We start from the raw sequence: 24,652 nt of genomic DNA on the forward strand, positions 1-24,652 counted from the left end.
CTAGAGGGGGTAATTAAAAAGGGAAGCCCAAACATCATTTCATAGGGTGAAACCCCTATATCTGCGCGTGGTCTGGTCCTAATGCGTAATAGGGCAAGAGGTAGACATTTGAGCCAATTCATTTGAGTTTCTTCGATTAATTTTGTTAACACATTTTTCAAAGTTTTATTCATTCTTTCTACCCGGCCGGAGCTTTGAGGATGCCATGGAGTGTGCAACCTCCATTTCATCCCTAGTGCTCCGATGACTCCATGTAATATCTGTGATGTAAAATGGGAGCCTCCATCGGAGTCTATGCAGTTAATTAATCCATATCTGGGGATAATTTGTTCAAGGATTATTTTTATGACCACTTCTGAGGTTTCTTTAATGGTGGGGAAGGCTTCTACCCAATGGGTAAGATGGTCCACGATAACTAATAGATGTTTAAATTTTTGCACTGGGGGCATTTCTGTAAAATCAATTTGAACACTATGGAATGGTCTTAAAGCTAACTCTCTTCCTCCATATTTGATTTTTCGCATAACTTTTTGATTAGCTTTTTGGCAAATTAGACACCCTTTAGTTATTGATTTAGCTAGATTATATATCCCAATACAAAAATTTTCTCTGAGAAAGTGGTCACATAATCCCTGAACACCCCAGTGTGTCAATTCATGGATTTCTGCTAATAATTTTCTGGCTAGAGCTTTATTTAAAAACTTGCGCCCATCTTTCATTACCCACTCTCCTTGATCTCCTTGATGTATTACTAACTTTTTTATCATTTTTAACTCTCCTTCGCTAAAAGTGGGCTTTGTAATTTCTGATTTCTCTGGTGTTTCATTTAATTTAAAGACTTCTATAGGCCCTTCGGAACTTAATGAGACTTCTTTGGCTATTTTGTCAGCATACCGATTTCCTCTTTCTTCTAAGGTATTTCCCTTTTGGTGCCCTCTTATGTGCACAACTGCGATTTCTGTTGGTTTGAGCAAGGATTCTAATACTGATTTTATTAAGGTTTTATGTACCAAATCTTTCCCCTTTGAGTTTAAATACCCGCGTTCTGCCCAGATTTTTCCAAATGTGTGGACTATTCCAAATGCATATTTTGAATCAGTGTAAATGGTTCCTGGCTTCCCTTCTAATGAGTCTAGCCCTCTTTTTAACGCATAGATTTCGCAACATTGTGCGGACCAATTGGATGGTAGCTTTCCTTTCTCTATTACTTCTAGATCTTTTCCTTTTGCCCCTTTTACTACAGCATACCCGGATGCTCTTTTTCCATCTACTACTCTAGATGAACCGTCAGTAAACAGTATCTCTCCATATGGCAGTGGTGTACTCTCTAGATCTTCTCTTACTTTAGTTTGGAAATTTATGAGCTCCAGGCAATTGTGTTCTAGCTCTGGCAAGGGTTCCCCTGAGAGGAATTGAGCTGGATTTATACTTTTAGAGGTGGTTAATTCTATATTACTTGTATTCATTAATATGATTTCATATTTTAGTATTCTAGCTTCTGTTAGCCATTGCTGGGCCCCTTGACTGAGGACAGTCTTAATATCATGTGGTGTATATACTTTAAGTTTTCCCTGCAATGTTAGTTTTTGTGCATCTTCTATTAAAATTGCTGCAGCAGCAATTGCCTGGAGACATAGTGGCCATCCTTTTGCTACTGGGTCTAATAATTTAGACAGGTATGCTATTGGCTTTCGACAGCCCCCCCATTCTTGAGTTAATACACCATAAGCTACTCCCCCTTCGGTGTTGGTAAATAGTTCAAACTCTTTTTTAAGATCTGGTAAATTTAGAACTGGGGCTGAAGATAATTTCTCTTTTAATTCTTCTAATTGTTTCTCGTCTTGTGCAGTCCAATTTATAGGTTCAGGGTTCACTAATTTTTCATAAAGAAATTTTACACTTTGAGTATATTTGTCTAACCATAATTTACAGTACCCAAACAGGCCTAAAAGTTTCCGAATGTCATGTTTGGTTTTTGGGGTTGAAATGGCTAGTATGCATGAAATTATTTTGGGGTTTAACTTTTTGTATCCATTTCCAATTATATGACCAAGGTATGTTACTTCTGGTTCAACAAATTGCAATTTGTTTCTGGATACTTTTAAACCTTTTTCTCCCAGGAAGTTAAGGAGTTTGATACTAGTTGTCCTGACTGACTGTTGCTCTTTCCCAGATATTAATAAATCGTCTACATATTGGAGGATTTGTGTCTCATTTTCGGGGGTGAACTGGTCTAATAGTTCTTATAGAGCCTGTCCGAAAAGATTGGGGGACTCCGTAAATCCTTGAGGTAGACGGGTCCATCTTAATTGTTGTTTTCTCTTCCCTCCTGGGTACTCCCACTCAAATGCAAACCAGTCACGGCATTCCTCCGCTAGCGGACACGCCCAAAAGGCATCTTTTAAGTCTATGGTGGTGAACCATGCATGTTCCCTGGGAATTTTATTCAACAGAGTATAAGGGTTAGACACTACAGGGTGTCTAATGATGGTCTTTTTATTAATTTCTCTTAGATCTTGGACTAATCTGTATTTTCCCTCTGCCTTTTTGACTGCTAAAATTGGGGTGTTATAGGGGGACATGCATGGTTCTAGCACACCTTCCGCTATAAGGTGGTCTATAATTGGAGCTAGTCCTTCTTTACCTTTTTCTGATATTGGGTACTGCTTCACCTTGACTGGGGTAGTCCCTTCTTGCATTTGCACTTTTATTGGCGTAATGTTTAAAAAGCCAGTTTTTCCTTCCTCTGCCCATACTTGGGGATTGATTTCACTCATATCTTGTTCAGTCAATTTCATAATACGTACAACCATTTTCCCATTTTCTGGAATAACTGCTATTCCTAACTTAATTTGCAAATCTCTCCCCAACAGATTCTTTTCCAAATGTGGTAAATAAATCATTTCTGCCACACACTGTTTCAAGTTTCCCTTCAATTCCACTCCTTCAATTATTGGTGCTTTAAAAGGCGTCCCTTCGGCTCCTATTACTTCACATGTTCGATTACTAATACGGACTCCTATTGGAAGATCTTTCAAACTGGACCGATCAGCTCCAGTGTCAACTAGGAATTCAAAACTTAAATTCTGGGGACCAACATTGAGGTTTATCAAGGGCTCATCTAGATGTTTCATTGGGTCCCCTAAGGAATAGAGCCCCTGACACCCCTAATCTTCCCCTTTCAGAATTTTTTCCAAATGTTCTTGTTCCCTTTCTATCTCTTCATCAATTGCAATCTTTTTGCAGAACCTCCCGAGGTGACCTATTTCACCACAGTAATAACACCTGCCTTGAAACTTCCCGGGCTTCTGCCAGGGGTTGGCATTAGGACCTCCTGCATCTGGCGCAATCTTAGGCCCCTCTTCTCCTGATTCACATGGCTTCCCTGGCTTATTTTTACTTGCATTTATACATTCTTTGGCCACAGCTACCATCACTCGGGCTTTCGACTTTGCTTTTTCCTCTTCTCTCCTCAAATACACTCTTAGAGCCTCTTTAAGTAGATCATTTATTCCTTTCTCCTGCCAGTCCTCCATCTTTTCTAATTTTCTTCGGATGTCAGGCCAAGATTTGGTGACAAAATGTACTCTCAATACTGCTTGGCCATCCGGACTATCAGGATCTATAGTAGAGTACAGCTGAAAATTTTTCCTTAACCGATTTAACCACGCGGATGGAGTCTCATCTTTCTCTTGTACTGCCCCAAAGGCCAATTTGGTGTTACTTTGGCGAGGAACAGACTCTCTTATTCCCCTAACTATTAGGGCTCGATAGTCAGTCATATTTCGCCTCCCCTCTTCTTGGTTTGGATTCCATCCTGGGTCTGCGAGAGGTAGTTTATGGTCACCTGGTGGTCCTTGCCTGTTTTCCCTCTCCCATATGCGTAGACCGGCTTCCCTGATCATCCTAACTTCTTCTGGGTTAAATAATATATTTATAACCCAATTCATTTCTTTCCAGGTATAAATGCTAGGTCCTAAGAACTGATCTAGTTGTTCTGCAATACCTACAGGATCTTCCACTAAATTCCCCATTTCTCTTTTAAATCCTCTCACTTCTGAGGCTGTTAATGGTGCATCTACAAATCCAAATCTGCCCTCTCTTCCTCCCATAGGGACTTCCCTGAGTGGGAACATCCTTTCTGCCTTTGCTGCCCTTGACCTTGTATTATAATATGGTTCCTCTGTAAACTTACTATCTTGTGCTGGTGTAGGGTTCTGTAGATTACTGGAGGAAGCGCTACTGCTGGATGGAGATAGACTCAGTTCCCAACTGGGGGGACGTAAAGGAACGGCTACTGGTGGAGGTGCCTGAACCAAGGCAGAAGGAATTGGGGCTTGTGGGGATACCAGAGGTGAAGGCAAGCTGGGAAGTGGAGACATAGGTAAAAGAGACTGGTTTGGAATAGGGGTACTAAGGGAAGGTGGTGATGAAAGAGTTATGCTAGATGGTTGAAGAGGAAAAGGAACTGGAAATGCTTGAGGAGATGTGGGACTTAGAAATGAGGGTTGGGAGTTGTGGCCAGCCGGAGGAGGAAGAGGAGGACCTTGGGCATTGGCAGACGGAGGAGAGAGGTGGGTTTCAATGGGAGTGACAGATGGAGCAGAAGAAGGAAGGTAATTGGGGGTGTAGGTGGGCGGAGAAGAGGTAGAAGGAGGATTGACAGATGGAGCAGAAGAAGGAAGGTAATTGGGGTTGTAGGTGGGGGGTTCAAAGGAAATAGTGGGCGGAGGAGGGAGAGGAAGGGGTTGAAGGAGGTTGACAGCCGGAGGAGGAGGAAGTGGGGGATCAAGGGCATTGACAGGCGGGGGAGGAGGGGGAAGGTAATCAAGGGGTCCCATTTACTTTCATTTTTCTCTTCTTTGTTACCTTGTCCCTTTTTCTCTGCTACTTTACATATCTTTACTGGTTTATCTTCTGCTATATTTTCTCTCCAACAAGCTGCGTATTTTAGTTGTTCCACATTTGATTCCCCATAAGTTTTTAAATACTGATTTAGCGTTGAACACATCCATGGATCTTGGGTACCTAACCACGGCCATGTTTCTGGTAGGTTTAACTTTGGCCATACTTCAACACAATAGTGGATCATTTTTATTTTATCTAACTTTTTAGTAGCTTCACAAGTATCCCAGTTATTTAACATTATCGCTAAAGGGCTGTCAGGAGGGATGTTCTTTACCTTTTTGTTCTCTTTTGCTCTACTCTTTCGGCTCATGCAAGCTCCCATATTGATTACTAAAACAGTATGCTTGCTTACACACAAGACTGCTACACTCACTCTACACAGTTCACTCACTTACACACACTGGTACAGCCACACTTTGCTTTTACAAACAGAGAATTTGCACACACACTCTACTGGAATAGAATGAGTTAGGTCCTAGCGAGGATTGTGGTCCCCTTCCCCAACTGAGCGAGGATCGCGGTCCCCTTCCCCAACCGAGTCAGGTCCTAGCGAGAACTGCGATTCCCTTCCCCAACTGAGTTAGCGAGGATCGCGGTCCCCTTCCCTAGCAAAGTTAAACTGGGATAGAGCCGGTCTCTAGCCGGGCCCCGGTCACCCCCTCCCTCTACTCTTCCCACTTGTCAGTGGGAGTTGGGTAAGGTCCCAGCGGGGCCCGGATACCCCTTCCTAAACCCTCGTCCCTGGGGGCTCGGTCACAGCTGGGCTCTGGCTGCCCCTTCCTGCACCCCCCCTCTTACACAATGTCGGGTCCTAGCGAGGGTCTCCCCCCCTTCCCCAACCAAGTCCTGGGTCCTAGCGAGGGTCTTCCCCCTTCCCCAGCTTTGGGCCTAAGCCCCAAGGAGACGCCTCTTTCACACTCTAGGCCTTAGTAGACCTCACTCGCTTCCCCCTTTTCCCTGCCGGCCCCCTCGCGGGAATCCGGAACCGCGGTACTCAGGGGTCCTCACTCGCTTCGGGGTCTGAGCTGCCAGTCCCCATCTCATTCACACCACACTCGCTCGCCTCCCATGCCCGCCGCCGCTCTCCTTACCGGCGCTCCCAGCGTTGTCCTGGTCCCGCGCTGCTCCGGGTCCGGGGTGGCCAGCTGGCCCAGATGGTCTCTTCGGGGTGGCGCCGTCCCCTCCGATGTCCTCTTCTGGGTGTGGCTCCTCCCGGTCAAGCCCCCAAATAATTGTAGTAAACGGAGCAGGGCCAAAGCCTTAATTAAATAGCAGCTCTTTTATTGAAGAATTGGGGGGGGGTCGCCAGGGACCGACACCTGCTGCTGCTTGCTTAGGCGACGCTGGAAGGAGGTTCCTGTGCAGTCCTGTCCGAGGGCAGGAAAGGGAGTTCCAACCTCACAGGCACGTCCAGAACTCGATTGGGGCTCGTTGGTCCAGGGGTGCCACTCTTCTCAACAGCTCCTTAGTTCATGGGTAGTTAGGACTTCCACTGAAGAGGTGTTTCTTGGGAACTCTGGAAACTTTGCATATGGGGCAGTGTCTTTTGATTGACAGGGGGCAGCAGCAGGCGGCCGGAAGCGAAGTGAGGGACAGGGCAGAAGTAGGAAGTGATTGAACTAGAACTGGGATTGTTTGGGAAAATACAAACAGATGGCCAACTTGGGGATACAGAACATGCATATCAAGAACAGTAAGTTGCTTAACATTTTATCAGAGGGGACAACTCTTAAAACTATTTGTAACCCTTAATTTTATGGCTGCTGAACCTATTTACCTCACTGCTCTCCTGCAACAAGGCCCCAGCCGAGCCATATCCACAGTTGTGTCCATGGCTTTCTAACCAATTCCCAACACAAAGCCTCTCAGGCCTCTGGGCACAGCAGGGGCCACAAGGCCACGAGTTCAGGGCTGCTCTCAGCCAGTTCCTGCCTGCTGTACTGCTCCTGGGGTGCCGGGGGTGGCCCTTGGTGACACGGGCGCTTCGTGTCATGGCCCTTAGTGATGTGGGACATGATGGTGCCCAGAGACCATTGTGACATCAGGGAGCCCCACCCTGGCCTGGGGGTATTTAAGGGGCGCAGAGGCCTGGAGTGCTCAGTCCAAGGAGAGCCACTCTCTGAGGAGGAAGCAACTCCCTGGACCTGTCAGCGGTTGAGGACGGTCGAAATTACGGAGAAGATGGAGGAGAACCAGGAGCTCTCCCAAGCAGAAGAGACCATCATGGTCCTTCCAAAGGACAACCCATCTGATGAAGAGCTGTCCCCAGTGCAAGAGGTCATCGAGGGTCAACTGCCCCAATGGGATTGCTATGAGCATGAGAAGCTTTCCCCAGATGTCAAATATGAAATAGTTCCATGCTTTGGGGAAGATGGTGATGACGAAGACATGTCCCCATGGGAAGCAAATGACAACAAACAGCTCTCCCTGTGGGAAGGATGTGAGCAGGAGGAGGTGATGAGGAGGGCCCTGCTCGGTGGTAGGGACAGCCATTCAAGCTCCTCACCTGAGCTGCAATCACTGGGGACACGGGGCCGGCTCAGTGTCCCGTTCAGTACTCCAGCCAGCAGCCAGGCTCAGCTCTCCATGAGGCAGAACAGCCCCAGGGAGCCCCTGAACCAGGCTGTGCTGGAGAAGCAGGCACTGGGGCAGCAGCAGCAGCAGCAGGGAGCTCCTGAAGGGGCCGCAGCCGAGGCCTGGGGCCAGGGCAGCGGCGGCTCCCCAGAGCTGGAGCGCAGCAGCAGCAGCAGCGCGGCCATGGCCTGGTTCATCCCCAGGGACGTGGTGGTGGCCAAGGCCGTGGGGCTGGCGGGCAGCAGAAGCAGCAGCAGCAGCTCTCTGGGGCTGGCGTTCAGCATGGCTGCAGAGAGGCAAGCAGCAGTTCCCCCAGAAAGGGAAGGGAGCTCTGGGCTTGCCTTGCACAGCCCTCCCAGGCCCCGGCCTGCCCAGCCGGGAGCCCAGGCCCTCCCCGGGCAGCCGTGTGCCCCCGGGAAACGTCCCTCCCGCTTCAGGCGCGCGCTGCGGGCGCTGCGGGGGCTGCTCTGCTGTGGCTGCCTGAGGCCACGGCCCAGGGAATAAAACAGGGGAGGAAGAAGATGAAGGAGATAAACGCGAGATAGTGACAAAGCAGATGAAGACGAAGGCAACAAAGACAACAAAACAAAGGCGAAGAACATGATGATGACGAAGCAGATGAAGACGAAGACCATGAAGACTAAGAATACAGAGAAGACAAAGAAGAATAATTTCAAAAGACATATAAGAAGAATAGTCACGAGTTTAACAATAGAGGAATAGTTGTAAGAATTGAAGAATTCATAGAAGAAGAGAGGAATAGGAATAAGAATAAGAATAGGAATAGGAATAGGAATAGGAATAGGAATAAGAGACAAGAATAGGAACAGGAATAAGAATAGGAGTAGGAAAAGGAATCTAAGAAGAATTTAGAAACATAGAGAAGAAGTGGAGAAGAAAAGTTAGAATAGCAAAGAAGAAAAAGAAGAAGAGTAGTTAGATAGCAAAGAATAGTAGTTATAAACAAGGATAATTAAAAATATAAGAATAATTTCAGGATACAGACATGAAAATAAACATGAATAAATAAATAAAACTAGCAAATTTCTTTATTGTATCTCAGGTATTTATATACAGTCTGTGATATAAAAACATGAATATACAATATTTTGTAGTGGCGAATACATTATAATTTCCCAGAAAATGCACAAATTACTGAAGAATTTGTGTATTTCCTAATAAGGTTTGTGAGACACAAGACAAGAGTCTCTGTATTTCATGCCCTGCCTCTCCGAGGTGCTGCTGTGTCCCCTCAGTGCCGCTGGTCCCTGTGGGCAGGGGCTGCTCAGCCCCAGCGGCAGCGGGAGAGTTCCTGGCGGGGCCGGCAGGGCAGGGCTGTCCCTGCTCTCTGCAGCAAACGAAAGGCGCCGCTGAGCCCGGCGGAGAGAGAGCTGTGCTGGAAGCGCTGTGCAGCAGGGCTGGGCAGGGGCACAGCGCAGCCACCCCAGCCCCGCTCGGTGCTGCCCGTGCCCAGGAGCCCGGCTGGCTGAGAAAGGCAGCGCCACTGGCCGAGGCTGAGCAGGGACGGCTGCTCCTTCCCAGGCTCGCTGCGGCTGCACAGGTGCTGCAAAGGCTCTTCTCAGCGTTCTCACTGCCATTCAGCACACGGAACATCCACCAGAAGGTGCTTGCAGCTGGCCCTGGGGCTAAAGCCTTGCCCCCTCTACTCCCCTGTCCTTGCCCAGGGCCTGCTCAGCAGGAAGCAGCTGAGGAGTCACTTCTGGAGCCTGTTCAGCTTCTACACCAACAGAATGGTTGGGGATGGCTGGGACCATACAGCTCCTCTAGTTCCAGCTGATTATCTCGTGCTCGGCATCTCCCTCTCTCTGACTGGTCTCTTCTCTTCTCTTCTCTTCTCTTCTCTTCTCTTCTCTTCTCTTCTCTTCTCTTCTCTTCTCTTCTCTTCTCTTCTCTTCTCTTCTCTTCTCTTCTCTTCTCTTCTCTTCTCTTCTCTTCTCTTCTCTTCTCTTCTCTTCTCTTCTCTTCTCTTCTCTTCTCTTCTCTTCTCTTTTCTCTTCTCTAAGTAAAATCTATGTTGTTTAATAAATTCCTCCTGGTGCCATCCCATGGTCTGATATGCCCCTTATTCAGGGCATAGATATCTCTCCCTCATTGGATTGTGACATGTGACATGTGGACAGGGACACCTTCCACTATCCCAGGCTGCTCCAAGCCCCAATGTCCAATCTCCCCTGGGACGCTTCCAGGGATCCAGGGCTGGATGCAGCTTCTAGGGGCAATGTGTGCCAGAGCCTCCCCTGCCTCATAGGGAAGAATTACTTTGGAAAAACCTCTCAGAATTCATTCCCTGGAGCCAGGCTGGGTGTGTTCCTCACCAGTCCTGCCTGCCTCAAGCAACCTAGTGCAGGGTGGGAGGGTTTACCTCATTGCAGCACCCACTGAGGCAGCAGCAGCTCTGTGCTGTTCCTGACGCATCCCTGTGGGAGCAGCTGCACAGGGCAGTGTAGCCAAAGTCCCCAAATCCTGAGCAGCTGTGACTGGAGCCTGGAGTCCCCACCTCCAGCCTCGGGGTGCTCCAGGGCAGGAGCTTTCTCCAGGGTTAGTTTTTCCTTCTTCTGGGAAAATTTTCATGGAATTACAGAATGCCTGAGGTTGGAAAAGGCCTCCAAGACGACCAAAACTGTGCCCAATGCCCACCTTGTCCCCAGCCCAGTGCACTGACTGCTATGTCCAGGCTTTACTTTGGATGCCTCCTGGAATGGGCACTCCACCACCTCCTTGGGCAGTCACTTCCAATGCTTAACCACCCTTTCCATGAAGAAATTCCTGCTTATATCCAACCTGACCTTCCCCTGGCACAGTTGAGTCTATGTCTTCTCATCCTGTCTCTTGCCAAGGAAAACAGGCCAGTCCCCACCTGGCTGCACCCTCCTGTAGGGATACTGTGGAGAGCAATGAGGTCTCCCTTGGGCCATTCCTGTTTATTAACTCACTTCCTTCCCTTTTTATGAGCACAACCAACTTTCTCACTGAGTGAGGATCCCTTTGGGGCAGCAACCCCCATTTTTGTGCAGTTGTTCCAATGTCCCAATGGAAAGAAATTACACTCACAAAACTGGAGAATCTTTGCTGCTCTCACCACCTCCTCAAAGAGTAGCTATTTCTGTGGATTTGCTGATGACCCCAGAGCTAAGATCCCATTGTTCTCAGCAGCACTCTTGGAGAAGTCAGGAGTGCTGTCAAGGAACAGGAGGGATCATTGGTGTTGCTTGGAGCAAAATGTGTTTTCTGGATTAACCCAGCGATGGCATAAAACAGTTTAACTTCATGTTTGTATTACCCACATTAACGCCACCATTTATTTATCTGTCTCTACTGATATTTCTTATCAAACAGACTCTTGGGATTCTGTCCAGAGAACCAGGGATGTTTCCCCTCAGCTAAACCAAGCCACCATCATCGACCTGCACCCTTCCTCCACCTACAACATCCGCATGTACGTCAAGAACCGCATTGGCAAGAGCGAGGCCAGCAACGAGCTCACCATCACCACTGATGAAGCAGGTAAGCCCTGGCTTTGCAACCTCTACATTTTTTAGGAATTATCTCTCTGATGTCAGGAATCATTGCATGAAATGCTGCTTATGTGGCTGGAGATGTATCAAAAGGAATACTGAGTTATTCCCATAGAATATCCTGATTTTTGCAACTTCTTATGCAGGGCTGTAATTAAAGCTATTCAGTGGCATCTAGTGGTCAAAGAAGATATTGTGCTCCAAATTTTCAGCTTGTGATGTTGGAAATAACACACTTGTATCTACAGTGAGGCAACTCAATCAGCAACATCCTGGGTTTAGTGGTGGTGCCTCCCCTGTGGGTACTGTGGCTTTCCTTACATGTTTAGATATTAATGTAGGTAACTAATTTAAATTTCTCCCTTTCGAGAATGTTGATCCACATGAATCAACTCTCCATTTGAATATTCCTTCACTCAACCCACCCACCATTTATTTACTTGTTAATGCCATCCCCAATCTTTGTTCTGTTGTATTACAGAATCATTTAAGTTGAAAAGGACCTCCAAGATCATCGAGTCTGACCTTTACTTTACCTTTAAACTTTTATCCTTCTACATCAGCACCAGGAGTACTGTGTGGGCATTTTCCTTTTGCTTCCTTCTTTGAGGGTTTAGAGATGACAACCTGGTGATAATTTCCTGGTCCTAGTGTCCCTTTCTCTTTCAAGATTCATGTTGCTCTTGGATTTGAACACCCTGAGACTGATTTTTTAATTCAGCTCCTATGAACACAACTGTGTAATTCCTACTTAATTTCTCTGGGAATTTCTGCAATGAAAACACAGTCCTTGTCAGGACAATGTGGTTTTGGTTCTGAGGGACTTTCTGAGTAGGAACAGGACACAAGGGCTCACAGTGGAAAGCAGAATAAGCTGGAGACTATATAAGTTTAATTTCTTTTGTCAGTCCAGCAAAAGGAAAGCTTGCAGTGCACAGATTTAACAGTGAATAGTTTGTTTGAAAAGTACTTATTTTTGATCATAAATTTTCTCTTCTTTTGTGCAAAGAAAATGTAAAATTACTAGAGAAAACAGATTATCCATTCTTCCTACCATAGTCATCTATAACCCTAAAATGCCCATCTTTCCTTATGCAAAATAGAGGGCTGGGTCTTGGATCAGTTCTCTCATGCTCCTTTATTCACCCATGCTTGGAATGTTTTTTACTTGCCAAGTTTTTCCTGACTAGTAATTAAGTTGTCAGGATCAGCAGCTGCCCTTGGAATAAAAAAACAGCTTCCCCATGAGCAGGGTGGAACTTTAACATCACAATTGATTCAGTTCTTTGTAACCAGGTTTCAGAATAAATGATCCTTTTGTCACTGTCTTTTGAGGAGCTGCTTGTTGGTGGAAAAAGACCAGCAGTGTGGAACTGTATTCAAAAGTCACTGATCTGCCTAGGGAAGGACTGGGAGACAGGAGGTCAGGCTCAGGCAGAGTTTGTGATGTTTTTCTCCTGGGTTTTTATTTCAGGGATGCACAAAGTGGAGGAACATCATTTTTTTGATCACTGTTTACTTCTGTTCTCTGCTTTTAGAGCAGGCAATGGAGAACAGCATGGGTGCAGGGGATGAGAGAGAAGGTAATGAGCAGGGAGCAAAATAAATGTCCAAGAAATACAAGATAAAAACCAAACAACTTGGAAAGGGGATACAGATTCTGTATCACATATTGCAAAGAAATACCTCTGTTAAAAAGAAACCTGTAAAGGTCTCTGTGGCAAAAGGAGAGGTAAGGATGGAATGATTTCAAAGCTTGCAGATTGCATCTTTCTTTCCATACAACCCCAATTAGCTCATGTGTTGGAATATAGATGGCATTACACACTTGCACTAACACCTGTCAGAAGAAAAAAAACATGGTCATAACATATGGTCATTGCCTAATACTGAAATCAATAGAGGAAACAGAGATATCTGGGTTTTCTTTATGTCCTTGCCACAAATTCTGTATGACATTAATTATGAAAAACAAACTACTTCTTATTTAACATTTCCCTATGGTGTGCTGGGAGCACTTAACTATTCAGGTCTGTAAAAAAAAAATGGGGTCTTTTGAGGGAAAGTCAGGATTTTTAGATGCACATTTTAAACCCCATTTTTAGGATCAAATGCTTCACTCAAATGCCACTACATTTTAATGTACCCTGGAGAAGTGGCATTCATTTTTGTCAACAGGGGGACAGAATCAAGGTCAGGCTTCAAACAATTCATAGAGATCTCATTTTTTTGGATCCTCTTCTCCTTTCTTTGTATTAATGCAAGAAGAATGGAAAAAAAGTTCTTTCAGCCTTTGGAAATTTCCCATATGAAGAACAGTCAGGAATGGCAGAGAATAGGGCATATTTAATAACTTTAAAATATTATAGGCTGTATTCTGTGTCTGCTTTCATCAGTTAAAGCAAAATGTTCTGGTTCCTCTCACCACAGCTGTCATTTATTGCAGCTCCACCTCTAACAGCCCAGTCTCACCCTTTTTTATTGCTTTCCTTCCTTTGTCCTGCTATTAAACTTAATTTCATACCTTTTACTGAGGCCATATTCTGCATCAAGGGAACCCTCTGCAGCAGCTCGAGATGGCTCCATCCCTCTCCTCAGATCCTTCCTTTGCAGTGATTTACCTTGCTGAGCAAGCAATTTACTGCACATCTCTCTGTTCAATCCCAGCTGATCCTGAGCTGCTTTGTAGCTGCCCAGCTGACAAGGAGGTTCCTTCTTTTTTCATTCATATTTAAAACCTCCTGCACACCTGTGGCACTGTGTTGATGGCCTATGAAACTTTCCCTAGCTCAGACAGAAGTTGAAAGAAGGTTTTCCCATCTAGCAGTTATTTTTTTGTCTGATTTCCGGGCTGGAACTCTTACTGGGAAGGGGTGGAGTGTAAACAGTGCAGGATTTTGTGTAAAATATCTGATATTGGACTGAGTGTGCTCAGTTTCCAGTGAACAAAGGGGATCCCACTGGAAAATTTGCAGCAGGTTGAAAGCTGGATTAGGAGCTCCTGGCTCACCTGCTTTACATGAACTCCACTGCTTTTCTATCACCCACAGGGTTGTGACTGCTGAGAATTCCTCTTGCCTATCTCCAGATAAGCAGAAACAGCACTGTGAGAGTATCTCTAGCCATGAAAACCACTATTATTTATTTTATTCTATTTACCAGATGGGTATGTTTTGGCACATGTTGTATTTTGCTGGTGGCCAGAGATGACACCTGAATGCATAAGATTCCTGGCCTTGGTTTTGTTTATTTTCCATGTGACACAGATTCCAACCTCTGTGACACTGAGGTGTAAAGGTGGTGACATTTTTTGTGAAATGGTGAATTCCTTGGGCTATGAGTTTTGATACATTTTCCTTTTTTCCAGCCCCTGATGGTCCACCTCAGGATGTGCAGCTTGAGCCTATATCTTCACAGAGCATCAGAGTCACCTGGAAGGTAAATACTCACACAGGCATGGACAAGATAAGCTCTGTAGTATTTAGATGCTTTCAGGGGAATATTATAACAACTGTGCCTTGGTTATTTTATTTAGGAGGGACACTGCACGTCTTTGCCAGTAAATCTTAAAATATTTGGCACTGAAGGGAGCATCATGGAAAGAAAGCCTTCCTTTGGAGAATAGAAGTAGCAACTGCTTGTGTTTCCTTCTTTTTTCTGATTTCAGAGATAAGACCACATGTTTAAGAAATGAACACTCACAAAATTTCACCATGGTTCTGTTCAAAACCTCCCCAGAAACCATTGGAATCAATGAGATTTTTTCCCATTCCAATAGACTTTGGGACAGATTTTTGCTACACATCAAGAGCAGTATGAGTGTCTCATTATAGTCCATGAGAACTGATGAGAAGTAATGAATATAAAAATATCATCAGCTGGTATCATTTAAAAATCTGGCATGTCATGTGGCTCAATTTTTTCTAGGATTTTCCCAGTATTTTGACAATGACAAAAAGTTTTAAATGCTTTAGTATACCAGAGGTACTTAAACCATGTTTTAAATGGTTTTGTGATATATAATGCTTGTATACTGTGTTGATAATTCTCTATATTTACAATTCTGAAACATGTAATATTAAGAGCCAAAGTGGTATAGTAGCATAATAATAATGATTAATTTCTAAATTGATGGTAATTACTCCTGCAAATGTGGGTAATGTGGCTTTTTTCCTATTATATGGATTATTCAGAAAGTCAGGAGCAGTGAGGTTCAGCTTATTAACCAAATAACTATGGGTGACTGGTTATTTATTGCATAATAATGAATATATTGTAGGTTTACACCTGTTCCTTACAGAGCAGGTTCAGAACCTCTTCTTCACAGGTCATTAAAAATGCAGTGCTAATTCTTGGATCTTTAACACAGATTTATATCAGTGTTGCTTTTCATCAGATGGTTTCCAAAACCAAAAGCTGTGTGGTTACAGATTTACCTGGAGTTAAACACAACAATGTACTTAGAGAAGACATGGATTTAAATCCAACACAGTCAGCAGAGCAAAGTAGTTTTTGAAGCCATGCAAGGGTGTACAGGGATTCTCAACAACTGAAATAAATTTTTAATAGTTTTTTTCTTTTTTAACTCGCTTAAGAACTGTGACTATCTGATCAAGTCAACCATAATCTTCAAGCTTCTATGCCTGAACTCGTTTTTATGGATTTATGGGTAGGCAGATTGAAAGGTTTCTTTTGCTTTTTCAGAAAATTCACTTTGGGTGATGTTTTTAAATTCAGCAAGAGAAGATGGACACCACTGGCTGGTTGCTGGAGTTTATAGCTGCTGTTTGTGTTTTGCCATTAAATTTTATAGATGCAGATGTGAACGGGCAGCTACAGGACAAACAGAATTCCCACACCTGCATTTCAATAGCTGCCTAAAATACATTTCAATTTGTACTTCAAGGACACTTCAAGTACAACTAAATGTGTCCTGGGCTCTGGGTGTTGTCTGATGTTGAAGGATATCAAATGAGGTGCTGGGGCTATGTTCTCAAAATTGTGTTTGGAATTTGATTTGAGAATTCTTGTCAAGCCAAGTTCGGTACCCAGTAACAAGATATTCACAGAAATCCATTATATTTGAATACATACTTCATTAGCCTGGTCTCATGAGCTGAAGAGAGAGATGGATTTTCACAATTTGGAATGAGCTTACAGAGACATTGCTGGGCAAGGTTAGAGCTTGTGTAGTCCTGTGTTTACTGGAGGAGTTATTTCCTGAATGACAATTTGTAAGCTGATAAAAAAAATCTTCTCTTCCTTATTAAGCAGTCCCAAACCAGGAGTGAGCCCACTTACTTCCCATGATTTATTGCAGTTTCCTCTAAGTCAGAGCAGTTTTGGTTCATTACTCATAAAGGAACTTTACAATGGTCCCACAGACATAATCCATGCTGAATCCTAACTTTTGGGTAGGTCCCTACAATGTTGTGCAGAAGGCACTCATTAAATGCCTAATAAAATGTAATTAAGAATAAAGAAATACATCAATCCTACATTGTCATGTAAGCCAAAAAACAAGAAAAGAGCCTGAGCTTAGTAATTTTTATTTTAGAGGCATGTGGAACTTTAGCCATGAAAGGCTGTGATACCTTTGAACAAACAGGATTGTGATAAAAACCATGGTTATATTTAAAGCTGGCAAACTTTATTAAAATGCAGTGTCAATAACAGCAAAAGGAGCAGGGAGTGACACATAGATTATCATTCATCTTGTATTAAATCCCATTTCTGCAGCTTGCTTTGGCTGTAAATCTTCATTTAAAGTTTTGTCTTAGCCCACTCTTAGAAAATCCCAGTTAAGCAAAGTTGTATTGGTCTGTGATTTATTTAATCAAATGTCTGTGTCCACATAGGACACTGGGTTTCAGACTAAGCTGTTAAATAAAACTCACCACTTTTCTGGTAGTTTAAACTGGTGCAGAGATAATGGGAATTAAACAGGGATTCTCTTTTAGAAAAGAGCATGAAAATATTCTTTGTTTTCATGTAGTACTTTACATTAGGTAAATGAACCCATTAAATTTAGACATGGGGAATATTCCTTTTCCTTTTTATTCCTATTTACACACACACAAAACTATAGAATGTCATACTTTACAAAATTCATTGATACTCTGCTTTAGAAATATTGCCTTTTGTGAGAAAAGCAATAAGGTCATGGACTGAAACTTATGTTCTATGGCTACTGACAAGGTTTGCAATATTTTTCCCCAAGAGCACTAAGTTGTTTCACTCAATTTTCTACCAAAAATACATCTATACACCAGAAGGAATATTTATCAAATGAGTCATGTGTGCAAAAAGTCAACTCAAAATGAAGTATTCAGGCCATAGTAACAAGGATCATTGGAATTGTTGTGAAGCAAAATATTCCAATGTTTTGTCCTGAAGTGACTTGGCATTCGTTTTATGTTGTATAATGTTCCAAAGTGGGGAAAATAAAAAAAGTAAAATGTTAATATTTTATTTAAAGAAAAAAACCCCTTGACTTAAAACAATTATAAAGAAGTTCATGAAAATTTCAAAGTTTGTCATTTTATTCAAATTCAAAGTGAGAAAATATAATTGTAGAATTCCCAGTGAAGAGGCTGTTGTGGCTGCTTTGTTCAAACTGTTTGTTTGGAAGGCAGTTTTTTGTCAGAGTTGAGCAGAGGATGGAGCAGCTCTGCTGGCAGGAAAGGCTGGCACAGCTGGGATTGTTCACCTGCACAGGAGAAGCTTTGGCTGAGCTCAGTGTGGCCTTGCAGGGCCTGAAGGAGCTGCAGGAAACATGGAGAGAGACAATTCCCAAGGGATGGAGGGACAGACACAGGGAATGGCTTCAAACTGAAAATTTACAGGTTCAAATCAGATATTAGGGACAAATTCCTCCCTGGGAGGGTGGGGAGGGACTGGAGTGGAGTTCCCAGAGCAGCTGTGGCTGCCCCTGGATCCCTGGAATGTTCAGTTCCAGGTTGGATACTGGGGCTGGAGCAGCCTGGGACAGTGGGAGGTCTCCCTGCCATGGCAGGGGCTGGAACTGGATGGGCTTTAAGGTTCCTTCTAACCCAAACTATTCAGTGATTCTATGAATATATCTGAACTCAAACAGCAACAAAAATCTGACCTTAGTTTTGACCTCCAGCTTAAAAGTATTTCCTTCTGCACACACTCAAAGATCACACAGAAATGGAATTGTCCAGAATAGGTAACACACTTACAAATAATATAATAAAATGACCTGTATGTTTCTAAAGCAGCTGGGGAGTTTTTGATCAAAAAACATAGAGAAATATTCATATAGGAAACAATTAAACTTAAAATTCCCAAAACACAATCCTTATCCCTGCTGTGTGGCTTACAAGGATCTCAAGATCTGAATCTGCTAATTTGATCAGCGACATCTGATCAAAGTAATACAATAGGAATTGAAATTATACCATCACTTCAAGTTCTGTGTCTGTTTCTCAGGCAAGTAGGAGGAAAAAACAACATCAGAAGTGTTGCAGTGAGGGTGGCTGTGGCAAATCCTTGGGTCCCCTGACTTCAGGGTGAACAGTGGGAAATAAGAAAAAAGGAGTGGGAACGATGGAGTGCTTGAAAAGAAAATTACTTCAATGAGAAATAAAAATAGGGACAATGCCCAGAAGCTGAACACATACAGGGACAAGCTCCAAATCCCAGAAACAAGCAAGAGGTGACAATATATAGTCATGGGCATGGAACATTCTAGAAACAGTACCCTATATAGAACACAAGTAACCATTAGGGGAGTAGAATTTGGACTAATTAATATAACTCCAAGAGGCTCTTGGGAGGAGATCTCAGGCTTGCTCTGACTTAGGTGATCGTGTCCCAGTGCTTGAAACTAAGGCTTGGCTTGTTAGGGGTGAGTTTTAGTTGATTGTGTGTCCCAGTCAAGCCAACTCTTACACTGAAGAGATTATTCAATAAGTTTTATACAGTGACACATTTTAAATTTCACAGGGTGTGGGCTTTTGCACAGAAATGGTTTTGATAGTAGTGAATGAAAGGCAAATCTGGCCTTGGTTTTGCTATGTCCAGTAGAGTATAAACTGCTTAAAACAGGCAGGTGCTGTGGCAGAAATGAGAGCTTTTCTTGAGAATCTGTTCTTCAGAAGTTGTAATAGGATATAGAAGCAAAAGAAGTTGCTGCCTCTTGATAGTTCAATATGTTGGTGATAAACTATGTAACAAAGACCTTTTTCATGGGGCAGTGAGGCAGATGAGCTTTGTAGGCATCTGTTGGGAGTTTGAAAGAGGTTTGGAGAATTGGAAAAAGATTTTTGCTCCTGGCTTACAAACTGTGCCTTAAAATGCTTTTCCTAATTATGCCTCGTATAGATAGAAAATCAGGCAGGAACAATATCATATATGGAAATTAGTCCAATAGTATTTAAAGAGAATTTTATAGGTATTGCTATCAATATCAGGCTTTTTCCCTGAGCTGAAAATCTGCTTTGCACTGTATCCCATTTTATATTGCAGAGCACACAAATAATTTCCACTAGTCAGGAGCAGGGAATCTTGCACTGTGACTGAGAAATGTGGCACATAATTATGGCCAACCATTTTGTGCTGTCCATATCCCTGGATGCCAGATCTATTGCAGCTATTCAGTATGCAAATCCCTGCTTTCCAAATCATTGTTGCCTTCAGCACTCATTATCTAATCATCTTTCTACACTACACACTGAATGAACAGCAGTGTATTTCAAAGCCCAGTATAAAATTTTCCTAATGCACGGGACTGAATAAATTCCTGTGACTGCCTTGCACAGATCAGTAAATGCCTTCCTAAGGGTTCAGTGAAAGGTGGGGGCTCCTGGAAAAAAACAAGTAGTAGTGAATGGTGGCCTGGAATGCAAATATACCCTTATCAACTCAGCTTGGATTGATTCACCTGAAAAGAGAACAAAACCTCATGAATTCAAACTCAAGAGTGTCTCCTGGTTGGATTTTTCTGTGCATGAACCATTCAAATGTCTTTGAAAAGATTTGAAAAAAAAAACCACACCTGAAATTTATATGGCTGAAAAATGTTGCTGTTTCACACAGGAAGTATTTTTGAATTCTTGCCTAGAAATAGACTTGCATTCAGTAGGAAAAAAAAAAAACGTTAAACTTGTTTTGTTTTTTCCCAAAACTTTAGGAGGAACAATTTGACTTTGGATGTGTGCACTTAATGTGTAACTTTCCATTTTCTGTTTAGGCTCCAAAGAAGCACTTGCAGAATGGAATTATTCGTGGGTACCAGATCGGTTATCGTGAGTACAGCGCGGGGGGAAATTTCCAGTTCAACATCATCAGCATCGACACCACTGGGGACAGTGAGGTTTATACACTGAACAACCTGAAAAAATTCACCCAGTATGGCATGGTGGTACAGGCCTGTAACCGGGCTGGCATCGGACCCTCTTCTCAGGAAATCATCACCACAACTCTTGAGGACGGTGGGACACGTTATTAATGTTATTGTTATTTGGTGTCTTTTTAGCTTGTTGCATTTCTTGTTTGATTAGTGATGATTAAAGTAGGGATGATAAAAGAGGAGTCTTTAGATAGAAAGGTGTAAGAGAAGAGGCTGCTCAATGAGCTTGGCTGATTCTCATTGCAAGAATGGATTTATTTTAGCAGGTAAATAAAAATAACCCTACTAATGTGATCTATCCTGTGTTAATGATGTTGATTGAGACCAAAACTTCCATTAAGAAGCCAAATGCTCTGGTGTTCACATATTTGCAACTGTTGTGATCTCATCGTTGCTCCAAAGTGATCTCATCATAGTTTAGAGAAGTAAAAGTCTGAAAGGTAAAGCAATATTGTAATTTTTGTTGGATTGCTGCTGTTTTCAAATGAATCTGCTGTGTAACCAGAGCTCTTGTACTGCATTGTCTTGTCAGTCTTAAGAAGGACATGTTTTTTCAAGGGTATTCAATGGCAGAAAAATCATTGCTATTTCAGGTAAAATTTACACTGTCCAATCCAAGCAACAATATAGAGTTTTTTATTTTTTTTCAAACTGCATAAACAGTACTTCTCAAACAATGAGAGGGAGTCCTCTAGTGGAAAAAGAGAATGATCTCATATCCAAAAAAAAGTTCAGTATTTCAGAGTATAACAGCAAATTAAAATCCTAAAGGCCATAAAAGTCATATTTTCAGCTACTATAAATCAACATCAGTGTCCTGAAACCAGTGCCAGCTTGAATCTGACTTCTACATGGACAGAATGGAATATCACACATCTAAATTCCTTAAGAGCCACAGATTTTGAGGCAGGCTATTCATAAAAGACTGTTAGCTTTTTTTTATTCTAAATGCTTCTAGGCCTAGCTTGCTGCAAGACCTCAAAAGGCAGTATGCCCACACAGGCATATATTTTATATTATAATAAACAGGAAATATTTTTTTCCTTCAGAATCCAGCATACTTATTTTTCCTGGAAATTTTTTTATTGTTGTCACTCAATTTTGGGTCCCTCTTAGAATTAGAGATTCCATGAGCTTTAAAAGCAATGCTAGTTACTAATACTGTTGTATTGCTTTGACACTAAATGGCCAACAGAACATGCCTTAGATTTGTTTGACTTTCCCATTTTTATTAAGTATCAGCAAAAATATATTATGACCACTTTTTCCTATGTTTATTAAAGACGTGCCCACTTTTTTCTCCCTTCTCCAAATTTAAATTGCAGTTGTCTACAAAGATGCAAATTTGGCTGAAAACATTAAAAAAATGTATGTAAATTGCTTACAGAATGTTCAGCAAATTTCAGTGTCAGAACACACTTATATTTCTAAAGAAGCAGCATAAAGCTTATTAAAAGACAAGCCAACAATTAGGGAAACAGTACATCAGAAATAATTTCAGGGAAAATAGCTGCATTTGAAGAAACATATGGATTGTAGCAAGAATAAAGGATTTCCACTGTTAAAATGTGTGATGGTAATTAAATACTGTGTGGTGGGATAGAGGGGGAAATAACGGGTAGCTAAAAGTTAAATATTGAGTTGTTTCATTGTGTTAAAATGATTAATATCTTATTCCAGTGCCCAGTTTCCCTCCAGGGAATGTGCAAGCCACTGCCACATCCCCAGAAACCATCTCCATTTCCTGGTCAACGCTGGCAAAGGAAACCCTGAATGGGATCCTGCAAGGATTCAGGGTTATCTACTGGGCCAACCTCTTGGATGGAGGTGAGAGACACCAATCCATTACCAAATAAAAAGCTGTATGTGACCTTTATATTGTTTTCTCTCTGGTGTGAAGGCATTTTCCTCCCTTTTCTTTCTGGTTTAGAGAAAACTTTGTCTTTCTGTGAGGGTGCAGTTTTTCCTAGAGCCTTAAAGAGCAGCAAAGATGCCTGGAGGAACCTCAGGAAAGGATCCCACCAATGGGTTTGCAACATGACCTGAGCAAATTTCACCTCAGTTACAAAGTCCAGAATTTTTTAATCCAGGATTGTTTTTAAAGAATGGTGACATGGATCCAGAACAAACCAACCCAAACCTGATTTTCACTATAATTTGGTTGCTTAGCTCTTTGCCTGCTTGATACACTATCACTTATTTTTTGATAGGATGCATTTCCATTCCATAGCTGAGGGCAAAACAGGGAAATATCTTTGAGAAAGATATCTTTGTTATTTCCAAGCCAGCTTCTTCTGTTGTGTTTTGTACTCCTAGCATAATTCCTGGGGAAATAGGCTCCAGAGCAGAGGCTGAGTGAAAGGATCAAAGGAGAATTGTGATGCTTTACTAATCTGTAATTTATTGCATGATGATAATTCCATGTATGGCCCTTTCTTGTAAATCAAACAAATTAGGAGGTTTGAGATGCACATGACTTTATCCCTACTTGCCCTGTGGATTCTTCACAGCTGTTTCCCTTCTTTTGGTTTAATTCATGAGAACCACAGTCCATTTTAACCTGCAATTGTGCAAATCCTGGTCTCTGTTAGTGTAGAAAGGGGAATTTGGAGTGGAAATGTGATCCAGAGGCCCATTATCCCTGATGGTAATGGTAGACTCAAAAATACTTGGAAATCAACTACCAATTCCTTTAAAAATAAAGATTAAAAATGTATGACAAGCATACAGAAAAAAATGTAGACATGTAGGGCATAAAATTAAATGTTTACAGTGATGCCTGTAGTTTTGGATCAGATCCTGTGTGGATATTACCACATTTAAGCTCCTATGTGATGTCTCACAACATGATGAAAAATATGATGTTCACGCCATGCTTAAAACTGGATTTTCTTTATTTTTTCAACTTTATTTGCTGCCCTAAATATGTTTAAAGTTGTTTGTTCGTTTGTTTGTTTTTGCCATATGGTTGTACTTCTTAGCTTGCTGCAAAAAAATAAATTAATATGAAGTGCATCATCTTTCTGCAAGCAAATCTGATTTTACTGTGTTTAAATCTACTGTTAGCCAGTATTGCTGCTATCAAGTGCTTTGCAGCAGCACTTGCTGCATGTTTTAAAATAAAGGGGACTTTTTCTTCATTTTCCTTATGAGAAATGGTCTTTCTCATAACCAGAAAATCTTTATGAAGATAACCAACATTCTCATTTCTTTTCTTTAGGGTATGTTTCACAATAATCTCTTCTTGTTATCTATTCTTTATGAAAAATATCATTACTTGTAGAATTTCTTCAATTCCCTTCATCATATTTTTTTTTAAATTTCAACAAAAAAAAGAAGAGTTTGAAAATGAAAAGTGGGTCTGCTTCTAGTGGTAAGAGGTCAGGACATAAATGAATTAATTTTAATTCATTGTAATTCATTGCTGTTCTGTAATAATGAGGCACAACTTGTCTGAGACATACAAGATTTCCACTGCAGGTATCAACACGTGGAAAAAGAGTGGACTTGGCAATAACTCTGCATCCTTTTTTATTTTATTTTGTAGAGCTGGGAGAGATAAAGAATGTCACTACTACCCAGCCATCCCTGGAGCTGGATGGGCTGGAAAAATACACCAACTACAGCATCCAGGTGTTGGCTTTTACCCGAGCTGGGGATGGAGTGAGGAGCGAGCAGATTTTCACCCGCACGAAGGAGGATGGTAAGGAGGGAGAGCATTTGCCATTCCCACTTCCAGGAAATGTTTGTCTCAGACAAATATTGTACACAGACATGCAGAGATTGAAAACTCAGCTCTGGATCCCAGCCCAGGGAGGAGCTGGAGCTGCTGCAGAGCCCAGAGGAGGCAGCAGGATGAGCAGAGGATGGAGCAGCTCTGCTGGCAGGAAAGGCTGGCACAGCTGGGATTGTTCACCTGCACAGGAGAAGCTTTGGCTGAGCTCAGTGTGGCCTTGCAGGGCCTGAAGGAGCTGCAGGAAACATGGAGAGAGACAATTCCCAAGGGATGGAGGGACAGGACACAGGGAATGGAGGGACAGGACACAGGGAATGGCTTCAGACTGCCAGAGGGCAAGGCTGGATGGGATATTGGGAATTAGGAATTGCTCCTGGGAGGGGCTGGGATGGAATTGCCAGAGCAGCTGTGGCTGCCCCTGGATCCCTGGAATGTTCAGTTCCAGGTTGGACACTGGGGCTGGAGCAGCCTGGGACAGTGGGAGGTGTCCCTGCCATGGCAGGAGTGGCACTGGATGATATT

General features: G+C 42.7%; 1 protein-coding gene across 2 annotated transcripts in view; it reads left to right on the forward strand.

Moving 5' to 3' along the window:
* Positions 1 to 24,652, forward strand: part of DSCAM (DS cell adhesion molecule) — a 454,596-nt gene that overhangs the window by 348,458 nt on the left and 81,486 nt on the right. For both annotated transcript variants that reach the window (XM_079312259.1, XM_079312260.1), the window contains 5 exons: positions 10,840 to 11,007; positions 14,386 to 14,456; positions 20,236 to 20,476; positions 22,075 to 22,221; positions 23,942 to 24,097. In XM_079312259.1, coding sequence (XP_079168385.1) covers positions 10,840 to 11,007; positions 14,386 to 14,456; positions 20,236 to 20,476; positions 22,075 to 22,221; positions 23,942 to 24,097 — 783 coding nt within the window. The remainder of the gene's footprint in view (positions 1 to 10,839; positions 11,008 to 14,385; positions 14,457 to 20,235; positions 20,477 to 22,074; positions 22,222 to 23,941; positions 24,098 to 24,652) is intronic.

Source organism: Erithacus rubecula (genome assembly GCF_903797595.1).
Source record: "Erithacus rubecula genome assembly, chromosome: 1".
In the NCBI taxonomy this organism is placed as follows: Eukaryota; Metazoa; Chordata; class Aves; order Passeriformes; family Muscicapidae; genus Erithacus; species Erithacus rubecula.